This window comes from Danio rerio, chromosome 13 (genome assembly GCF_052040795.2).
Source record: "Danio rerio strain M-AB ecotype USA chromosome 13, GRCz13ab, whole genome shotgun sequence".
Classification (NCBI taxonomy): domain Eukaryota; kingdom Metazoa; phylum Chordata; class Actinopteri; order Cypriniformes; family Danionidae; genus Danio; species Danio rerio.
In genome coordinates, this window is record NC_141033.1 from 19,798,754 (window position 1) to 19,817,500 (window position 18,747).

Consider the following 18,747-nt stretch of genomic DNA (forward strand, 5'->3'; position numbering starts at 1 on the left):
TTATGTTTCATATCACCCGAAGAATGTAAAATAAAAACTGAACAGTAGTATTGACGAGATTAACGCACCAAAAACGGTTTTTGAAACTGCCAGTACGCAGGGCAAACTTCTTTACTCAACATACAAAAAAAAAACATTAAAAAGTAAATCTCTGAAATCAGAGAAAGCAATGTTTTAGAGTTCTGCAAATTTTGTTCGAATTCCAGCACTCGCGCTCATATATGCAGGGTTTCATAAAATGGATTTTCTTAGTTTCCGAAATCATTTTAACATGTTACAAGCAAAGTTGTGTCATTAAAAATAAGCTCAAGTTATAAAAAAAAAACATAGATGGATATTGATCTGTTCTTTTTATTTGTTTGTTTATTATATCTACAAGTGAAGTCAGAATTATTAGCCCCCTTTTGAATTTTTTTTCTTTTTTTTATATTTTCCAAATGATGTTTAACAGAGCAGGGAAATTTTCACAGAATGTTTGAAAATATTTTTTCTTCTGGAGAAAGTTTTATTTCTTTTATTTCGGCTAGAATAAAAGCAGTTTTTAATTTTTTATATATAATTTTATATATCTAGTCAAATTTTTTTTATCATTTATCATGGCAAGATAAAATAAATCAGTTATTAGAAATGAGTTAGTAAAACTATTATGATTAGAAAATGTGTTGGAAAAATCTTCTCTGTTAAACAGAAATTGGGGAAAAAAATAAAGATTGGGCTAATAATTCTGACTTCAACTATATATTTTTAAATTGTGGAGTTCTATTAAATGTATTTCTCTCTATTTATCCGTCCTCATACAAAATGTACCATTTACTTTTTACTTCAGTGACTTGTGTTGTCCTTAGTGTATATGGATGTTTTTATTTGAATGCTTGTTTGCCATTAGTCTAAACAAAGGTTTGAATTCCAGCACTCACATACTGTTCGTTTCATAAAATATATTTTCTTTAGTTTCCAAAAATCTTTTCAACATGCAACACAAGAAAACTTCAGTTCGAGTTACAAAAACAACAAAAGCACTTATGTTGGCGCACAGGCATAGAATTATGGCACCACACTGGAAAATGAAACCTTACAGTTGACAATGTCAAAGGAATGTCTTGTTTTACACACGACCACACAATGCTTACCTTTAAAGTGCTAATAAAAGACACATGAACCGTTGCAGATGTCAATGCCATTTGATGACGCTACATCATTTAACAATCAGATGACTTCACAGATTAGAGTTTAAATGATTCACAAACGGTGTTAGATTTTGTCTACCTTCTTTTAGGCCACAAACAGCGCTACAGAGTTAAACACATAGCTGATATGAAAGAAACTCAGTTCCCCCCAAATGCATTCAGGGGATCATCAAAAATATTGTGGGCTGTTTCTGCGGTTGAGGCAGGCTCCTGGATGGGCTGGCTCTTCTTGGACTTGGAGGACGGTTTTACTGTTGGTTTAGTAGTCCCAGTCGAGAAGATATCATCTGTGAAGGTGAGAGAAGGAAAGCAGATGCCAGTTAGAATTTTAGAGAGCGTCTTTATTGGTGGAAGTTAAGGATAATACCCAAAAATAAAGCTCATAAAAATCTTTAAAAGGAACACTCTTTTGGAAAACAGGCTCATTAAAAAAATACTTTATATACTTATTTTAGCCCAATAGATAAAAAAATGTTGCTATTTTCTACATCGATATGTTTAGAAACTATAGTCTCATTCTGGGGTAATAATCAAGGAAATTTCAAAGCATTGCTGCAGCAGGCGCAATGACATTTTGCAGAACTGTTTACCTGGTAGGGGACTATTTTCAGGCACTATGTAATGCCATTGCACAGGGTGAGTACATTTTCCTTTTGGGGTGAACCAACCCTTTAAATGTATTTATGTCAATACATGAACTTTCTCTACCTGATAATATTAAATTTTTTTAGAGGGGGTATTCTATAAATTATGTTAAAAATTCATGACAATCATTATTTCTGCTCAGAAAAAATCCCTTTCATCTTTAACACATTAATTTTATATTAATAATTGACATGATGGCAGTCCTAATTTTGTTTTTGTTTTGTGCTATTGCACTCAGAGGCATTATATGGAAGGGAATATGCAAACTAATTAAATGATATAGAAGGTCGCTGGTTCGAACCCTGGCTCAGCTCAGTTGGCTTTTCTGTGTGGAGTTTGCATGTTGTCCCTGCGTTCGCGTGGGTTTCCTCCGGGTGCTCCGGTTTCCCCCACAGTCCAAAGACATGCGGTACAGGTAAATTGGGTAGGCTAAATTGTCCATAGTGTATGAGTGTGTGTATGAATGAGTGTGTGGCTGTTTCCCAGAGATGGTTTGCGTGCTGGATAAGTTGGCGGTTTATTCCGCTGTGGAGACCCCGGATTCATAAAGAGACTAAGCCGACAAGAAAATGAATGAATGGATGAAATGATATACACAACACATAAGGGTATGCTTAGTTAAATAATGTGATGGAAGTATCTATGTAAGGTTATTTTGGGGAGGAGTTTATTGGCATACAAGAGATGTGATAGTGAACAAAAAATGCATTTGGTTGTTTTCCAATAACAATAACTAAAAAATATTTTGAAAAGTGCTGGTAACTTGGCTGGTTTAGACCTATTATGGATAAATAAACATGAAAATGTAAAAAAAAAAAATAAAATAAATAAAAATAGATGTGGCAGCAAATTCCTAACCTAATAAGTGATTTGTTGAATTGTTCATTCAAATTATTCCTACAAAAAACTGATTCAGTTATAAACGAAAGCATGTGCCTGTCTTTATAAATATATAATTTAAACACAATGAAAAATTTCTGCTTTGAGATACACAAATATCCTCCTGCTTTTTTGTTTAACAAAAAAATAAATAATACATGTCAAAAATACATCTCCCTCAATATTACCTTTGGTAAACTGTTAGTATAAAGTGAAATATACAAAGCCAAAACCCATGCAGGGTTATTTTTCTGCTTTCAAAACCTTTAACAGAACTACATTTTCTGGGGCTTCATTGTGCAGTGAATGTTTTTGAACTTTTTTATACTCAATATCTGGCCGCATATCATTAAATCCACAGTTATCGTATACAGGCCCGTGGCCAGCCTGGTGAAAGGGGTGGTTCATTTTTCTTAAAAACTGGACCTTTTTGCAGTTATTCACCTCATTTTATATTTAACTATGAGACTTAAATACTGCATTTCAGTGACATTTTAAGCACTATTTGTAGCTGGTTAGCTTGTCGGATGGTCATGATAAGCACACTTTTTCATGTACCATAAATATTTCCTAATAATTTTTAAATAAAGTTTTACATTAAAAACTGTAGCCTATTGACATTTATTAGTCAAATAAAAAACTGTCCAGCACATTCAACTTTCCTCTGTCACAATTTGGCCATTCGATTAAAAAAAATATTTAAAACATAATAACAATAACAATAATAATAATAATAATAATAATAATAATAATAATAATAATATAGAGCTTCATGATTTTTCTAGCTTTTCTTGTAAAAGAAAAAAGTTAATTTCAAAATTCATGGATAACAACAATAGCCAAAATAGTATTCAAATTAATTTTAATATGGACCACTTTTGGTGCGGCAAACCTTTTTTTTGGTCATTTTTTTCAAGAATAAGGTCCATGATTTAGAATAAATCACTTTTAAAATGTTATTTCTATTTAAACACAATACAGTAGCGAAAGATAACTTCACTTAAGTCAGATTATAAAATGAAAATATTTGTTAGCATTGGCCAAAACTCATTCCTGCTGAAGTGACAGCCTAAAGAGGATTCCGCTTGGTCTTAAAGCCTTTTTGCGATGGGTTATTTTCACCATTTATGATGGCATAGCAGTCAAAATAGGACAAATGAGCTCATGTATGGGACAAATTCTGGACCTTTGTCAGTTAGGGGTGGGTCTTCCAAACCACCCGAACACCCATGGCTAATTATACTACATTTTTTATACATTCTTAATGTGCATACATTTTCAGGATTCTTGAAACATCTTATATATGAGGCCAATGATAAGAATCAGAGCAAGGAGTGTTTTGCAGAGATAACTAACCCATGTCATCGTCGAATATAGATTTAGTCTCCACTTTCTTCTTTGCTTTCTTCTCCTTTGGCTTTGAGGTGCCAGTCAAGTCAGCGAAAATATCAACATCGTCATCAAACAAACTTGCATCCAAAGACGCTTCCTTGGGATTCTTCTGGGCCTTGGGAGGCTCTTTCACTTCATCCTGTAAACGTTAAGATTTTACGATCAACATAATAAAATATCAGAGTCAAACTGCTGCTTATGACCTTGATTGACAAAATTAATACCACTTACAATATAAAAATACCAAAAAACAATATTTATTAAGCTATTCTTACCTGAAAAATGTCAGATTTTACAGCGCTGGCCTCTTTTTTGGAGTTTTTACTCTCTAGGCTTTTACTTTTTCCTGCTCCGAAAATATCTTCGTCGCTATCTTCGCCACCTTCATCTAGAAACGGCATGTGTTTGGCTTTCTGGACAGATTTCGGTTTCACTGTGGCGAAAAGATCTTCATCGTGGCTGTCGAAAATAGACGGGGCTTGGTCTTTCTTTGATGGTGTGACATCCTCTGTGTTGGAGACCTTCTTCTGGCCTTCCTCAGTGGTTTGGATTTTGTGTTTGGAGGAGGAAACAGGCTTTGTGGCGAAGAGATCATCCGAATCAAACAGATCGTCTGTAGGCTCCAAAAATCTCTTCGGCCGGACTGCTTCATCTGGGCTTTTGGCGGGAGCCGGGGCGCTGACGGGGATAGTGAGCGCTGAGGGTCGCACTGAAACAGGGTTGAAGGGAGGGAGGGAAGCAGCCATTGCTGGTTCATTTTTTTGAACAGAGACGTTCTCGCCAGAAGCTTCATCAGACTGCTGTGCTGCAAGATGCCTCGCTGCCCTCGTCTGTGGCCGCCGTTTACCTGCGCCTTTAGCTCGACCCTGAGATAGAAAAGAAAAAAATTGAACATATACTCTACTTACAAAGCAGATTTCATGCAGCCATATTAAAATTAAACCATTTTCGCAGTATGGGTTGTCAAATAGAATATAAATTAATTGGATAGTTTACCCAAAAACATGTTAGTGTCAGCATTTGTTCCAAACACTTGTTGACGTTCTTGTGTTGAACACCAATGAGGATATTTTGAAGATGGAAAGCATTTTCACATCAACAGTAGCCAGAGCCTGCTTTAGGTCCTTTGAAGACATTTTAGGGTTTTTGGAGACCTCTTTTAGCATCTTGCGGTCTGCTCTTGGTGTAAACTTACTGGGATGACCAGACCTGGGCATGTTGGCAGTTGTTCTGAAAGCCTTCCCCCTGTAGATTATTTTACGGAGAGTGGAATGGCTCATTTCAAAATCTTTTGAGATCTTTTTAAATCCTTTACCAGACTTGTAGGCTGCTACAATTTGTTTTTCTGAAGGCCTCAGACAGCTCTTTAGCTCTCACCATGGTGCTCACTCTCACTTCAGTCAGCAGCACACCAAAATAAATTTCAGAAAGGGCAAGCCATATTCAAAATGCTATGATTTACTAATAATGTGTACCTGTTGTGGTACACCTGTCTGTGATTTAAGCCATTTTAAGTGTGAATAAATGTGGTGTCCTAACTTTTTCCCCAGTTAGAATATGCATTTCTGTCAAATTAAATCTTTTTTTTTTTTTTTCAGTTTTAATTGTTTAGTGGTGTTACCTTAATCTTTCAGTATTGTCTAAATTAAGATTAACTAACTGTATATAAAAAAAAACGTTTAAAATACCCAGGCTTTCATATGGTGTACTATTTTTTTACATGACTACATACGTATTTGTACTGCCACTTTAGCAACTTTTCATTGTGTTGTACGGTACAGTTTGCATTTTCACTGCAGTTTAGTACTGCTTAAAGTAACTTTCCTCATGGTTGTGCTGCCTCTACTGCGGTGAAATCCCTATTAATGCAACAAAAGTGAATGACAGAAACCAACACACACAACAGAGAGGCAATAGTTGCTGCAGATTGAATGGTGTTCTTGATTTTCAGCATGTGCTTGTTAAGCAATAAAAGAAAACTGGGTTTATTTTAGCAGAAGTTGATGGCAAAACACGGTTTAGTCATGCAAGTTAAAAACAGAGCAGTGACTGCTGCTGACTATTTAAATGTAGCGTGTTTAGTGGCTCATGTCTTTATATAGTGAAGCATAGCATTTTCACACCTGATATCATGAGTTGCATTTGTGTACTGTAAGTGACAACACTGCCATGTCACTCAGAAACAGACAGCACACATTTTTATTTGTGGCAGCCCATCAAATTAAAAGCTTGAAAACCCTATTGATTAAACAACTGGGATAAATATTAGTTTATTAGGTAATAATAAATAAAAAAAATGAATACATTTTATTACTCAGCGTTTACAGTATATATATATATATATATATATATATATATATATATATATATATATATATATATATATATATATATATATATATATACATACATGCATACACACACACACACACACACACACACACACAGTTGACGTCAGAATTATTAGCCCCCCTGAATTATTAGCCCGTTTATTTTTTTCCCCCAATTTTTGTTTAACCGAGAGAATATAGTTTTTAACACATTTCTAAACATAATAGTTTTAATACCTCATTTCTAATAACTGATTTATTTTATATTTGCCATGATGACAGTACATAATATTTTACTTGATATTTTTCAAGACACTTACAGTTTACAGTGACATTTAAAGGCTTAACTAGGTTAATTAGGCAGGTTGCATAATAATGTTTTTTTTCTGTAGACTATCAAAAATAGTTTAAAATGGCTAATAATTTTGACCTTAAAATGTTTTTTTTTATTATTTAAAACTGCTTTTATTCTAGCCAAAATAAAACAAATAAGACTTTTTCCAGAAGAATAAATATTATCAGACATACTGTAAAAAATTCCTTGATCTGTTAAACACCATTTGGTGAATATATAAAAAAATTAATTAATAAAAGGGGGGCTTCTAATTCTGTCTTCAATTGTGTGTGCTAGTGCATGTGTCTGTGTATTTATCATATTGACTATAATATTGCCAATACAAACTATGTATAATAGTCAGGTCTGGACTTTATGACTGGAGGCCACTTCATGACTGTATTTGTTTCATCTGCTGTTTTTCTCTCTAAATATGGTTTCATTACATTAGCAGTGTGTTTATCATGCTGATAAATAAAACTTACAAACTAGTTGTTTTCTAGTAGGAATTACATGACAAATTAAAACCTGTCTGAACTTTCAGCATTCGCATACCCATTCAATTAGGCAGTATTGACAAAAGCCCTAGCAGAAAGGCAGATCAAACCAAAACAGGAACTCCCGTATTTTCAAGTCATTCTTCCATCTTTCTTCAACTTTTCTTTCATCCTTCTTAGATCTAGAACTAACCTGTATTTTCTGGTTGTATTTATAAAGAGAATGAGAAGTAATATACAGTATAATGTTATTATAATCAAAACAAAAATGAAACTGGGGGCCTAAGACTTTTGCACAGTACTGTAGCTATTTCTCTTTATGAGTTAAAGAGGAGGCATCCCATTTTGTTAAACATACAAAATCAGACTCACAAAAGTGATTTTATACAGATATAAAGCAAATTAAATGCAAGTAAAGTGTCTACTTTATTATTTTAAATACAATATAGGTGTAATAATATATCACTGCCCTGAAGCATAACATATATGTGTGTAACATTCAAATAATATACTTATTCTAACCGATGCTAATTAAATATAGATCATACTAAATTTGACTAAATGACCAAAACGGCTTAATGTGCGTGTACTATAAATCTCAATAAAATGTACAATAGTCATTTGTTCTGCATAGAAATTGCAGATAAAACACAAACATTTTCAGACAGTTAGTATGCAGCCCTATACACAAGCAAAATGTCATGACACCACCTGAAAGCGTGAACCATAAGCAACCCACCTTGTTAGCATTCAGCAGTGTGCTGATCAGAGCGGGCGAGTCAAAGCTCACGCCGCCCTCGCTGGAGCCTTGATGATCAGGCATCGTCCTGGCAGCTGCAGGAAGGCCAGTGTGTGCCAGTCCGGGGATTACACTGACAGCTCCTGGAGCCCGTGGCACAGCACCTGGCAGGAGGCCCGCAGGGTTCAATGCTAAGACCGCCTGAAAGAAACAGACCGCTCTATAAATCTGTGTCAAAACTTTAAATCAACACGCCGTGCTCTTTGCTCACATGCAAAAGATCAGAGAGGAACTGATCTATTTTAGAAGTGCAAGAGAATTAGCATTTCCTGAAGCACACAGCTTGCAAGGAGGCAGCGTAATAGTTTACAGTATGTATTATTATAGCTTGTGTGTGTGCAGATGAATCAAGGTGGGTTAAAGGCTTAAACTGATAAAAGAAAAAAACAATAGCACGTTTTCGTTATACTTTAACCATCTGTTTGTCCTGATTGTTTATTTAAAACAAACAAACACACACACACAAACACACACACTCACTCACTCACTCACTCACTCACTCACTCACAATGCTAAACTAACGGAGACTTCTGCATTTACATATGGTTGCTTTTCTGAGTATTTGGAGTCCTTCTTCTACTATCCTCACTCATAAGTCGCTCTGAATGAAAGCATCTGCTAACTGAGTAATGTAAAAAAAAATACAATTCAATTGATATAATAATTACAAACTGAATAAAGCAAAACTGATCAAACAACCACAAAACAACTGACAAATATGTGGAGTTTACAATCAACTTTTTCTGCTCATAAAAGATTTGAATCAAATATAATTTTTGAAATGCATCAAAATACAGTAAAACTGTCAAAAGTGAAATGTTATTACAATATGAAAGAACCGTTTTCTTATTGGATGTGGTTTAAATTGTTATTTGTTTTTATTATTTATTAAAATGAACAGCGATGGGCAAAAAGTAATCGTGATAAATCGAATCCAAAATAAGTTTGTTTTGTTTGTTTTGAGCAAATAAATGCAGTGAGCAAATGAGGCTTCTTTTAAAATCATTAAAAATAATATTACTGATATCAAATGTTTCACTACGACGGAAGTATAATTAGAAGGATGATGTTATCACTGCTGATTGCATGGTAAATATTGATACACTGCTGCTTTGCAACCACTACACACAGGCTTTGGCCAGATGTAAAGTCTTCCTGTCAGTGCAGATGATGCAATAATGATTTACAACAACGCCATAGAGAGAAGCAACATTATGGCAAAGTTACAATCAAGCCAGTATGCCAGTAAAAAAAATGAAAATGTTAAAAGGCAAGGATGTACTACACTACCTGACAAAAGTCTTGTCGTCTATCCAAGTTTTAGCAAAAGCAAATAATAACTTGACTTCTAGTTGATTATTTAGTATAAGAAGTGTTTATATGAAAGGCAAAGGCCTCTAGATTACACTTATTTTACCAAAATAAAATATGATCATGCCTTATTTTGACAGAAATAATGTACAGTAAAGAATATAAAGTCATGGTATAGTGGGAAAACGATTAATATTGTATATGACTCCCATTAACTTGGAGAACTGCATCCATACATCTCTGCAATGCCTCAAATAACTCATTAATAAAGTCATCTGGAATTGCAAAGAAAGCGTTCCTCCAGGACTCCCAGAGTTCATCAAGATTCTTTGGATTCATCTTCAATACCTCCTTTATTATCTTACCCCAGACACGCTCAATAATGTTTAATCTAATAATCTGGTGAACGGGCTGGCCAATCTTGGAGCACCTTGACCTTCATTGCTTTCAGCAACTTTAATGTGGAGACTGAATGAGAGCTATCCTACTAAAGAATTTGCCTTCTCCTGTGATTTGTAATGTAATGGGCAGCACAAATGTCTTGATACCTCAGGCTGTTGATATTGCCATTCACTCAGCAGATCTCTCGCACGCCCCCATACTGAATGTAACCTCAAATCTTGATTTTTCTTTCACAAAAAAAAAAGATTTCTGTGAGAAATTTCTGTGAGAATCTTGGGTGCATCCAGGAGTCCATTCCAACAGGTCTTTTGCAGTATTTGTGATGATTGGGAGGCAGTTCAACAGATGATTCATCTGAAAAATCTGCCTTGTGTCACTTTTACAAATGATTAACTAAAGGTCAAGTTATTATTTGTTGCCCTTAAAACTGAAATCGACGACAATACTTTTGTCAGGTACTGTACACTTTAAAGAGTAAAAGATATTGGTGAATTGTACAAAACAGCTCAATGAAAAGCAAAGCTGGTGCTTTTCTTTGACATTTGAGAAAGATCATGCCAGGACAAAAAAACAGAAATGCAGAAAACATTGCTTTAACAATGAGAGAAATGGAGTGCAAAAATATAGATATTTCATCTTTAAAAACATTACTTGAAGTTCTCCGATCCGTGAGGTTTTTTTAGATTTTAGAGGGTTTGTGGGCTCCTGCATAATTAAATAAAATCAATTACATTTATATCAACCATTGTAGCCAATATCCACTTTCATAGTTCTCAAAAATATATGTATATGTATTCATGTATTCAAATATATGTTTATGTAATATACATTATGTAATCAGTAAATGTTTCAAAATTCAATTAAATGTTTAAAAAGTATTCAATTACTCAGGACATAATTGATATGCACCAAATATATGAGTAGTAAATGTATTAAAAATAGCATGTAAAAGTATTTAACTACTCATAATTAATTATTAGACATCATTCAAAATGTAATGCATGTATAAAAAATATATATAAATTGTAAATTTACAATTAAAATCATATAATTTTCGAAACTTCTATTGAATACATTTAAAAAAAATTTTTAGTAACAATTAAAAAAACACAACGAAGCAGATTTGTTTTTGATAATACCTTGCTTGAGGTGGATATGGACTTGTCGATTTCATTTGTTTTAGGCTTGCTGGGCTTCTCTGGTACTTTCTGCATGTGAATATTTAAGCATTAATGTTTTCAATATGTTGTGCAAAGACAAATTATATTAAATGTACAAGTTGAGGATTAAACCATACCGGAGGAGCTTTAGGCTTTGCTGAACTGAAGAGGTCGTCATCATCATCATCCCCAAACAGTGTTGGGGCAACAGATTTAGCAGAGCTCTGAGGTGGCACCTGTTCAAAATCAACAAAAACTGTTTCAGTGTATTCGCCATCAAGCAGAAACAGAACAGAAAGAGCAGTGCAGCGTTGTCCAAAGTAGCTAAATTTTGACAAGTATCAATACTGAAGTCCATACATTTGAATACATTTTAAATAGATCTATTATAAATCAGGGAGATTTCCAAAGTCACTAAGGTGTCCTTATTGTGCGTGTCCAGGTTTTATCAGTTTTAACATCAAACATTAAGTTTGATATATACTCTTGCAACAATATGACAATTTACACCAATCTTTAAAAAAAGCCAGCTATGTCTAAAAATGCAAGTAAAAGATTTGACAAAGAAACTTATTCAATTTAAAGCCATGCAAACATTTTAACGCGTTTCAGAAAAACGATCTCCGTAAACACTATACAATCTACTCTAAATCCCATAATATGGGACATGATAAAACCCATTCATTTCAATGGCTTGTGCCGTTCTGCTGTGTAGAACTGCTCCCATCATGCTATATTGCGCTGTAAGTCAGTCATGCCACAGTTTCACTTTGTTTATGTATAGTTTCCAGTAATGATGGGAAGTTTGGATCGTTTTACTGATTTGGACCTTTGAGTCTCGTTCCTTGAGATGAACAAATATATTTGCAGTCATTTCGTTCATTTAGTTTAATTTGCCAAAATATTATTAAAAAAAACTACAAGTTGCTTCCAAACACATCTATACTTAGCCCAAATGTTGATCGCACTAAAAACAATTCATAACTAGAATGTTATAAAAAAGATTAAATAATCATTCATTACTTTACCTTTTGTCTATGGTTAGCTCAGCTCACCTCTTCTGACAAGTCTACAAGTTTGAGTCGTTCATTCTTGTGACACAAACAGTCCCATACCTACAACCTAAGCTTAACTAATGCACACAGTCTGAATGAAAGGACCCATGATTAATCTTCAGGTTTAAGTCGTTTGTTCATCACATGACAGCATGTAAATGAGATGACTCAAAACCGAGAACTGAGGAAATGAACAGATCAAATCTTTTTTCGACTCTGATTGCATATGATTGGCTTCTGTCCTTCATATGATGAAAAAACAACTAAAACCTGAAAGAAGACTCGAAAAATGAACTAATCTTCTACTCCACCTGCACAAATGAACGAATCACTCCCTGAGAGGACTCTTTGTTCTCAAGTCAAATAAAAGATTCGTTCAAAATAAACAAATAAATCAAGAACGACCCACCACTAGTTTCAAGTGGCCTACTTCAGTTAATGTTGCACATTCCAGGTTTTATCAGTTTAAACATTGAACATTAAGCCACAAAACAGAACTATATACTCTTGCAAAAATATGACAATTTACACCAATCTTTAAAAAAATAGCGAGCTATGTCTAAAAATGAAAGTAAAACATTTGACAAAGAAACAATTGACTAACAATAAATTCAAAGCTGCCTAATAAGACTCCACGTCCAGAGGGTTTAATGAGTTTCAGAAAAACAATCTCCGTCCACACTATACAACCTAAATCCCATGATTTGTGACATGATAAAACCCATTCATTTCAATGGCTTGTGCCGTGGAAGGTAGAGGTCTGTGTAGATCTGGTCCCATTGTGCTATAGAGAATTTTAAAGGAAGTAAACAATAATAATGGTCCTAACGTATTTCCTATTTTACATTTTTAATTTCTATAGCTTCTGCGAATCCAAAAAGAGCCACATATTGATAATGTTATGATATAACATTTATATGTTTTAACATGTAGTTATGATTAAATTACCTCTTGTTACAGTTATGAAATAGTTTGATAACAAGCAGGAAATGTTCACGGGCCAATGACATCACCACATTAAAATGGTCTATATTGCACACCTGACTGCTCCTGCTATTTATTAACACTGTGTTCACCCGCTGTCCATTTAGAACAATTTTCTTTCTAAGTGCTCCCGTTATATTTATACAACGACAGTTCATCCACCCTTTGCTCTATTATTATTTTGCTCTGTCACTTAACAACCTGACTGTTCTGTCTGAGGGCCATTGTGCGCGAATAAAACGCATGAAGTAGAAAACCCTGGTTCATCTGTGCAGCCTGTGTATAGCTGCGTCCCAAACCGCATACTTATCCACTATTCTACGCCATTTTGTAGTATTAATAGTGTAAGTAGTGTGTTCAAGTGTGTAATGATGGACACTTCACGCACTCAACGACCGCAGGTTTGCTTATGTAGCGGAAGGGGCGGAGCTATCGGGCGCCCATGTTGGAGAACTTTATTTATTTTGGATAGTGAAAGCAAAATTTCCCTACGAGATTGATTATAGCGCTTCCCGATGGTGAATGCGGTTATAATCACAGTAGGTATTATTTGATAATTCGGTCATTTATTTCACTGATTTGGCAACCATCAAACGTCATCAGGGACACAATTTAAATTTCCGCCTAGTATAAAAAAAACATTAGTGTGCCATTTGGGACGACACTACATAAATTTACTATCCTGTTGAGTGTGTAAGTGCATAAGTACATAGTGCATGAGTGCATAGTGTATAGTGTGCCATTTGGGACGCAGCTATTGTTTTCCTTACTAGGCAGCAGGTTACCTGTAGTAGATATGAACGAGTCAGGGGACAAACTGAGTTACAGTGCATGCGGAAAGTATTCATAGCGCTTCACTTTTTCCACATTTTTTAATAGTACAGCCTTATTCCAAAATAGATTAAATTTATTTATTTCCTCAAAATTCTACACACAATACGCCATAATGACAATGTGAAAAAAGTTTTTTGAAATTGTTGCAAATTGATTAAAAATAAAAAACCTGAAAAATCACATGAACATAAGTGTTCACAGCCTTTGCCGTGAAGCTTTAAATTGCGCTCGGGTACATTCTGTTTCCACTGATCATTCTTGAGATGTTTCAGCAGCTTAATTGGAGTTCACCTGTGGTAAATTCAGTTGATTAAACATGATTTGAAAAGGTCTATATAAGGTCCCAGGGTTGACAGTGCATGTCAAAGCACAAACCGAGCATAAAGACAAAGGAATTGTCTGTAGACCTCCGAGATAGGACTGTCTCAAGGCACAATGCTGGGGAAGGTTACAGAAAAATTTCTGCTGCTCTGAAATTTCCAATGAGCACAGTGGCCTCCATCATTCTTAAGGAGGTGATAATAACCTGATGGTCAATCTGTCTGAGCTCCAGCATTGTTCTGTGGAGAGAGGAGAACCTTACAGAAGGACAACCATCTGTCCAGCAATTCAACAATCAGGCCTGCATGGTAGAGTGGCCAGACGGAAGCCACTCCCCACCTGGAATTTGCCAAAAGGCATCTGAAGGACTGTCAGACAATAAGAAACTAAATTCTCTGGTCTGATGAGACTAAAATAAACTCTTTAGAGTGAAATCCAGGCGTTATGTTTGGAGAAAACCAGGCACCGCTCATCAGTGAAGCGTGGTGGTGATGTTTTTCAGCAGCAGGAACTGGAAGACTAGTCAGGATAGAGGGAAAGATGAATGCAGCAATGTAGAGAGACATCCTGGATAACAACCTGCTGCTGAGTGCTCTTGACCTCACACTGGGGCGACGGTTCATCTTCCAGCAGGATAATGACCCAAAGCACACCACCAAAATATCAATGGAGTGGCTTCACAACAACTCGGTGAATGTCCTTGAGTGGCCCAGCCAGAGCCCAGACCTAAATCCAATTAAACATCTCTGGAGAAATCTGAGAGATCACCAAATGGTGTGCCAAGCGCTATGAATACTTTCATTTCATTCATTGTATAAACCTAATTCAAAATGCATATACGTTTTTCCTAAAGGAGATCAGGAACGGGATTGTCTATTGTTTGACTGCCCACTCCCATTCAAATTATAGTTCCACCCACTCCCACGTTCGATAAAGAAAATAAATCCTATACTGCAAAAAAAACTGGTTGGTTCCTACGGCTGTTCCACAGCTCTACTGCAAGAATAGATTGTTGCTGCATTGAGCAAATCATATGAGCAGTGGTGTGCACCGTCAAAGTCAAGTCGTTTAAAACAGCTCAATATTCCGCTCTGTGCATATTCCTCTTATATAAACTATATACTTATTCATGCGTGAAACACACATGCTCACTGGAAAACTAAAGTTCTCTCAAATAATACACTGACAGCACATCTTTATGTAGTATACTAGTTCCTTGCTGCTTGAAATAGCACTACTGTGCTGTCATGACAATGCTTTTATTATTAATCAGTATGATTTAATTTATTAATAGTCAAACTAAATCTCTATAATATTAATTAATAATAAACAATTATTAAAAAGCATTTTCCGTTTTGGTTTTCAGCTAAGTCAATAATTTTAACTTGTAGAAATGAGAAACTCCCGTATTGTGACAACACTAATAAAGTAATACGGAGTAATAGTTAAAAAGCTCAGGTAAAGACAAAACCCTTCATCATAGCATAGACTTACAGCTGGTTTAGGAGAAGTGGCGAAGAGGTCTACATCTGGGTCATTGTCTCTCTGTTGTGTTTGACTGAAAAGCAGCTCCTCATCCTGAAACACACCCGTGCTCTTCATGCGGGGCCCGTGTTCCTGAAATTACAAGCAAAATTAATGAATAACCTACTAAAATTTGTACTCAGATTCACACAGAACTGGATATTTGAATCAGTGACCTTCAGTGCATTCTTTTCTGTAGATCTGGATGCTGTTGGTGCAGGAATTATTTCATCTGTGCTGAAATCGTCATCATCATCGTCATCGTCCTCATCAAAAAGACTCAGAGCTGTTTTCTTGGTCTTGGTCCCTTTACTCTCCATGGGCGGTGGACCCTCCTTTTGAAGCTCGTCATCAGGAATCTCCTCTTGAGTCTTAGGTGGTTTCTGTGGAACAGACATTTTTTTGAGCATGCATTTATGTGTAAAATCTGTTTATTAAATTATTTACTGGTATTTGTATTGTATTTAATATATTTTAAGTTAATTAAAGGTTAACATTTCATATAAGAATATCTTCAAAAAGTTAATTTTTTTTTCTAATTCTATTCAAGAAGTGAAACTTGTATAATGTATACATACATTCTACACAGACTGATACATTTCAAGTGTTTATTTCTTTACCATTTGGGTGATTTTGATGACAATCAATGAAAACCCCAAATTCAGTATCTCAGAAAAGTATTAACCTGTTAGCCAGCACTCACTTTTGGGCATTTACACCTACCTAACTTTAAACATTAACAGTTCTTGACCCCAGTAAGCTACGAACAGAAATTACAGTAGGTAACATTGGAACAAAGACACTTTGGGTAAAAGTTTTACTGTGGTAAAAAGGGAGGTTTCATGCTCAAAAATATAAAAAAGTTATACATAATGAAGTCATGAGAAAAGAAATTGTACTGTGTTCAATACTTGCTTTTTGTATACAAAACAGTAAAACATTAATGTAATGACCTAGAAAAAAAACTATGCCTTGAAAGCCAAGTGTTTCATGAGTTTATATTACAAATTTGATTAAGATAGCAAGCAAAATAAGATTTCTTTAAAATGTTTTCTGAGACTATATCAGTGTCCTTCTTTCCCTCATCGTCAGAGGCATTTTCTCAAAAATTACGATCCCAAACTTAATTTATCAACTAGAGTTTATAATGCTCAAAATTACAAAAAAAAAAAGTTATCGACGCTTTAGTAATGTAAAAAAAATTGCACCGCACTAATCATTTTACTATTTCATAAACAAATACAGTTGAAGTCAGAATCTTCAACTGAATCTTTTTTTTTATATATATATATTCCTAAATTATGTTTAACAGAGCAAGGACATTTTCCCTGTATGTCTGATAATATATTTTTTCAGGAGAAAGTCTTATTTGTTTTAGTTTGAGTAGAATAAAAGCAGATTTAATTTTTTTTAAAGCCATTTTAAGGACAAAATTATTAGCCCCTTTAAGCTATTTTTTTTCTAATAGACTACAAAACAAACCATCATTATACAATAACTTGCCTAATTACTCTAACCTTCCTAGTTAACCTAATTAACCTAGTTAAGCCTTTAAATGTGACTTTAAGCTGTATAGACGTGTCTTGAAAAATATCTAGTCAAATATTATGTACTTTCACCATGGTAAAGATAAAATAAATCAGTTATTAGAAATGAGTTATTAAAACTATTATGTTTAGAAATATGTTGAAAAAAAATCGTCTCTCCGTTAAACTGAAATTGAGAAGAAAAATAAAGAGGGGGGCTAATAATTCTGACTTCAACTGTATATGAAATTAGTCCTGGAGCAATTCAGTGCAGCAGTCACACTGCACTTTTCTCCCCTATATGCATGCTATTGGGACAGACCAGAAGTATAAGCTTGTGCGACAAGTTTCACAGTTCACTGCATTGAGAAGTTCAAACTTGGTGAACTCTGACCTGCAACATAGCATCACTTGACTGCGTGAGACCAATCGAAGATCAAAACATGACCTCTCTGGACAGAAACTTTAAATATGGACCAATCACTCACCTTTTTTAATGTCTAATCATCTTGTTTGATTCTGCCCCTTTTTGCAGTGTCATACAACAGAATTGAGCATGCTCAAACTCAAGTGATATGGCTGCATTAAGCTGCAGTCACACTGGACTTTTCTCCTTATAGACTTCCATTCATACGCACACGAATGTGTCAGACTGGAAACTCAAGCTCATTCGTCAAGTTTCGCAAAGTTTAAGGTTTGTAAACTATGACCAGCGAAATCGTATCAAATGATTGCGTGAGACCAATCAAAGATCAAAATTCTGCACAGAAATTAAAACATAAATGGACCAATCGCTCGTTTTTTTTAATGTGTAAGCATTTTGTTTAAACCCGCCTCTCTCAATGTATATAGTGGGACGGGAGGGGGGGGGGGGGGGTTTGATTTCCTGCTGATTTTTATTGTTTGCCCACTGACAAAGAAATGATCTGTTTGTAATTGTAGTGGTAGGTTTATTTTATGTGTGAGAGACAAAATTGCAACAAAACAATGCAGAAGAAAATGCAACACAAAAAGTTATGAACTGATATGTATAAACAGATATATAATAATAATACAATAATATTTACAGACTGATCATTTCTTTGTCACCAGGAAAACCACAAGGACTCTTCCTAGAGCTGGTCGGCCATCTAAGCTGAGTGATTGGGAGAGAAGGGCCTTACTCAGAGAGGTGATCAATAACCCGATGGTCACTCTGTCTGAGCTAAAGTGTTCTTCTGTGGAGAGAGGAGAACCTTACAGAAGGACAACCATCTGTGCAGCAATCCACCAATCAGGCCTGCATGGTAGAGTGGCCAGACGGAAGCCACTCCCCGCCTGGAATTTGCCAAAAGGCATCTGAAGGACTCTCAGACCATAAGAAACAAGATTCTCTGGGTCTGATGAAACTAAAATGGAACTCTTTGGAGTGAATGCCAGGCGTTAAATTTGGAGAAAACCAGGCACCGATTACCTTACGGTTAATACCATCCCTACAGTGAATCGTGTTGGTGGCAGCATCATGCTGTGGGGATGGTTTTCAGTAGCAGAAACTGGACGACTAGTCAGGATAGAGGGAAAGATGAAT

The 18,747-nt window shown here is 35.2% G+C and overlaps 2 protein-coding genes across 36 annotated transcripts in view; both read right to left on the reverse strand.

Moving 5' to 3' along the window:
- Positions 1-18,747, reverse strand: part of vdac2 (voltage-dependent anion channel 2) — a 732,443-nt gene that overhangs the window by 359,099 nt on the left and 354,597 nt on the right. The gene's annotated exons all lie outside the window — the stretch shown is intronic.
- Positions 924-18,747, reverse strand: part of washc2c (WASH complex subunit 2C) — a 51,315-nt gene continuing 33,491 nt past the window's right edge. For 21 of the 35 annotated variants that reach the window (XM_087279150.1, XM_087279142.1, XM_087279139.1 and 18 more), the window contains 9 exons: positions 15,831-16,037; positions 15,625-15,747; positions 11,074-11,172; positions 10,916-10,984; positions 10,428-10,481; positions 8,004-8,204; positions 4,379-4,969; positions 4,068-4,242; positions 924-1,474 (listed from right to left, as the gene is read on the reverse strand). In XM_087279150.1, the coding sequence (XP_087135276.1) occupies positions 1,326-1,474; positions 4,068-4,242; positions 4,379-4,969; positions 8,004-8,204; positions 10,428-10,481; positions 10,916-10,984; positions 11,074-11,172; positions 15,625-15,747; positions 15,831-16,037 (1,668 nt within the window). In that variant the 3' untranslated portion in view covers positions 924-1,325. The remainder of the gene's footprint in view (positions 1,475-4,067; positions 4,243-4,378; positions 4,970-8,003; positions 8,205-10,427; positions 10,482-10,915; positions 10,985-11,073; positions 11,173-15,624; positions 15,748-15,830; positions 16,038-18,747) is intronic. The other 14 variants (XM_087279156.1, XM_087279153.1, XM_087279146.1 and 11 more) reach the window with 1 other exon arrangement.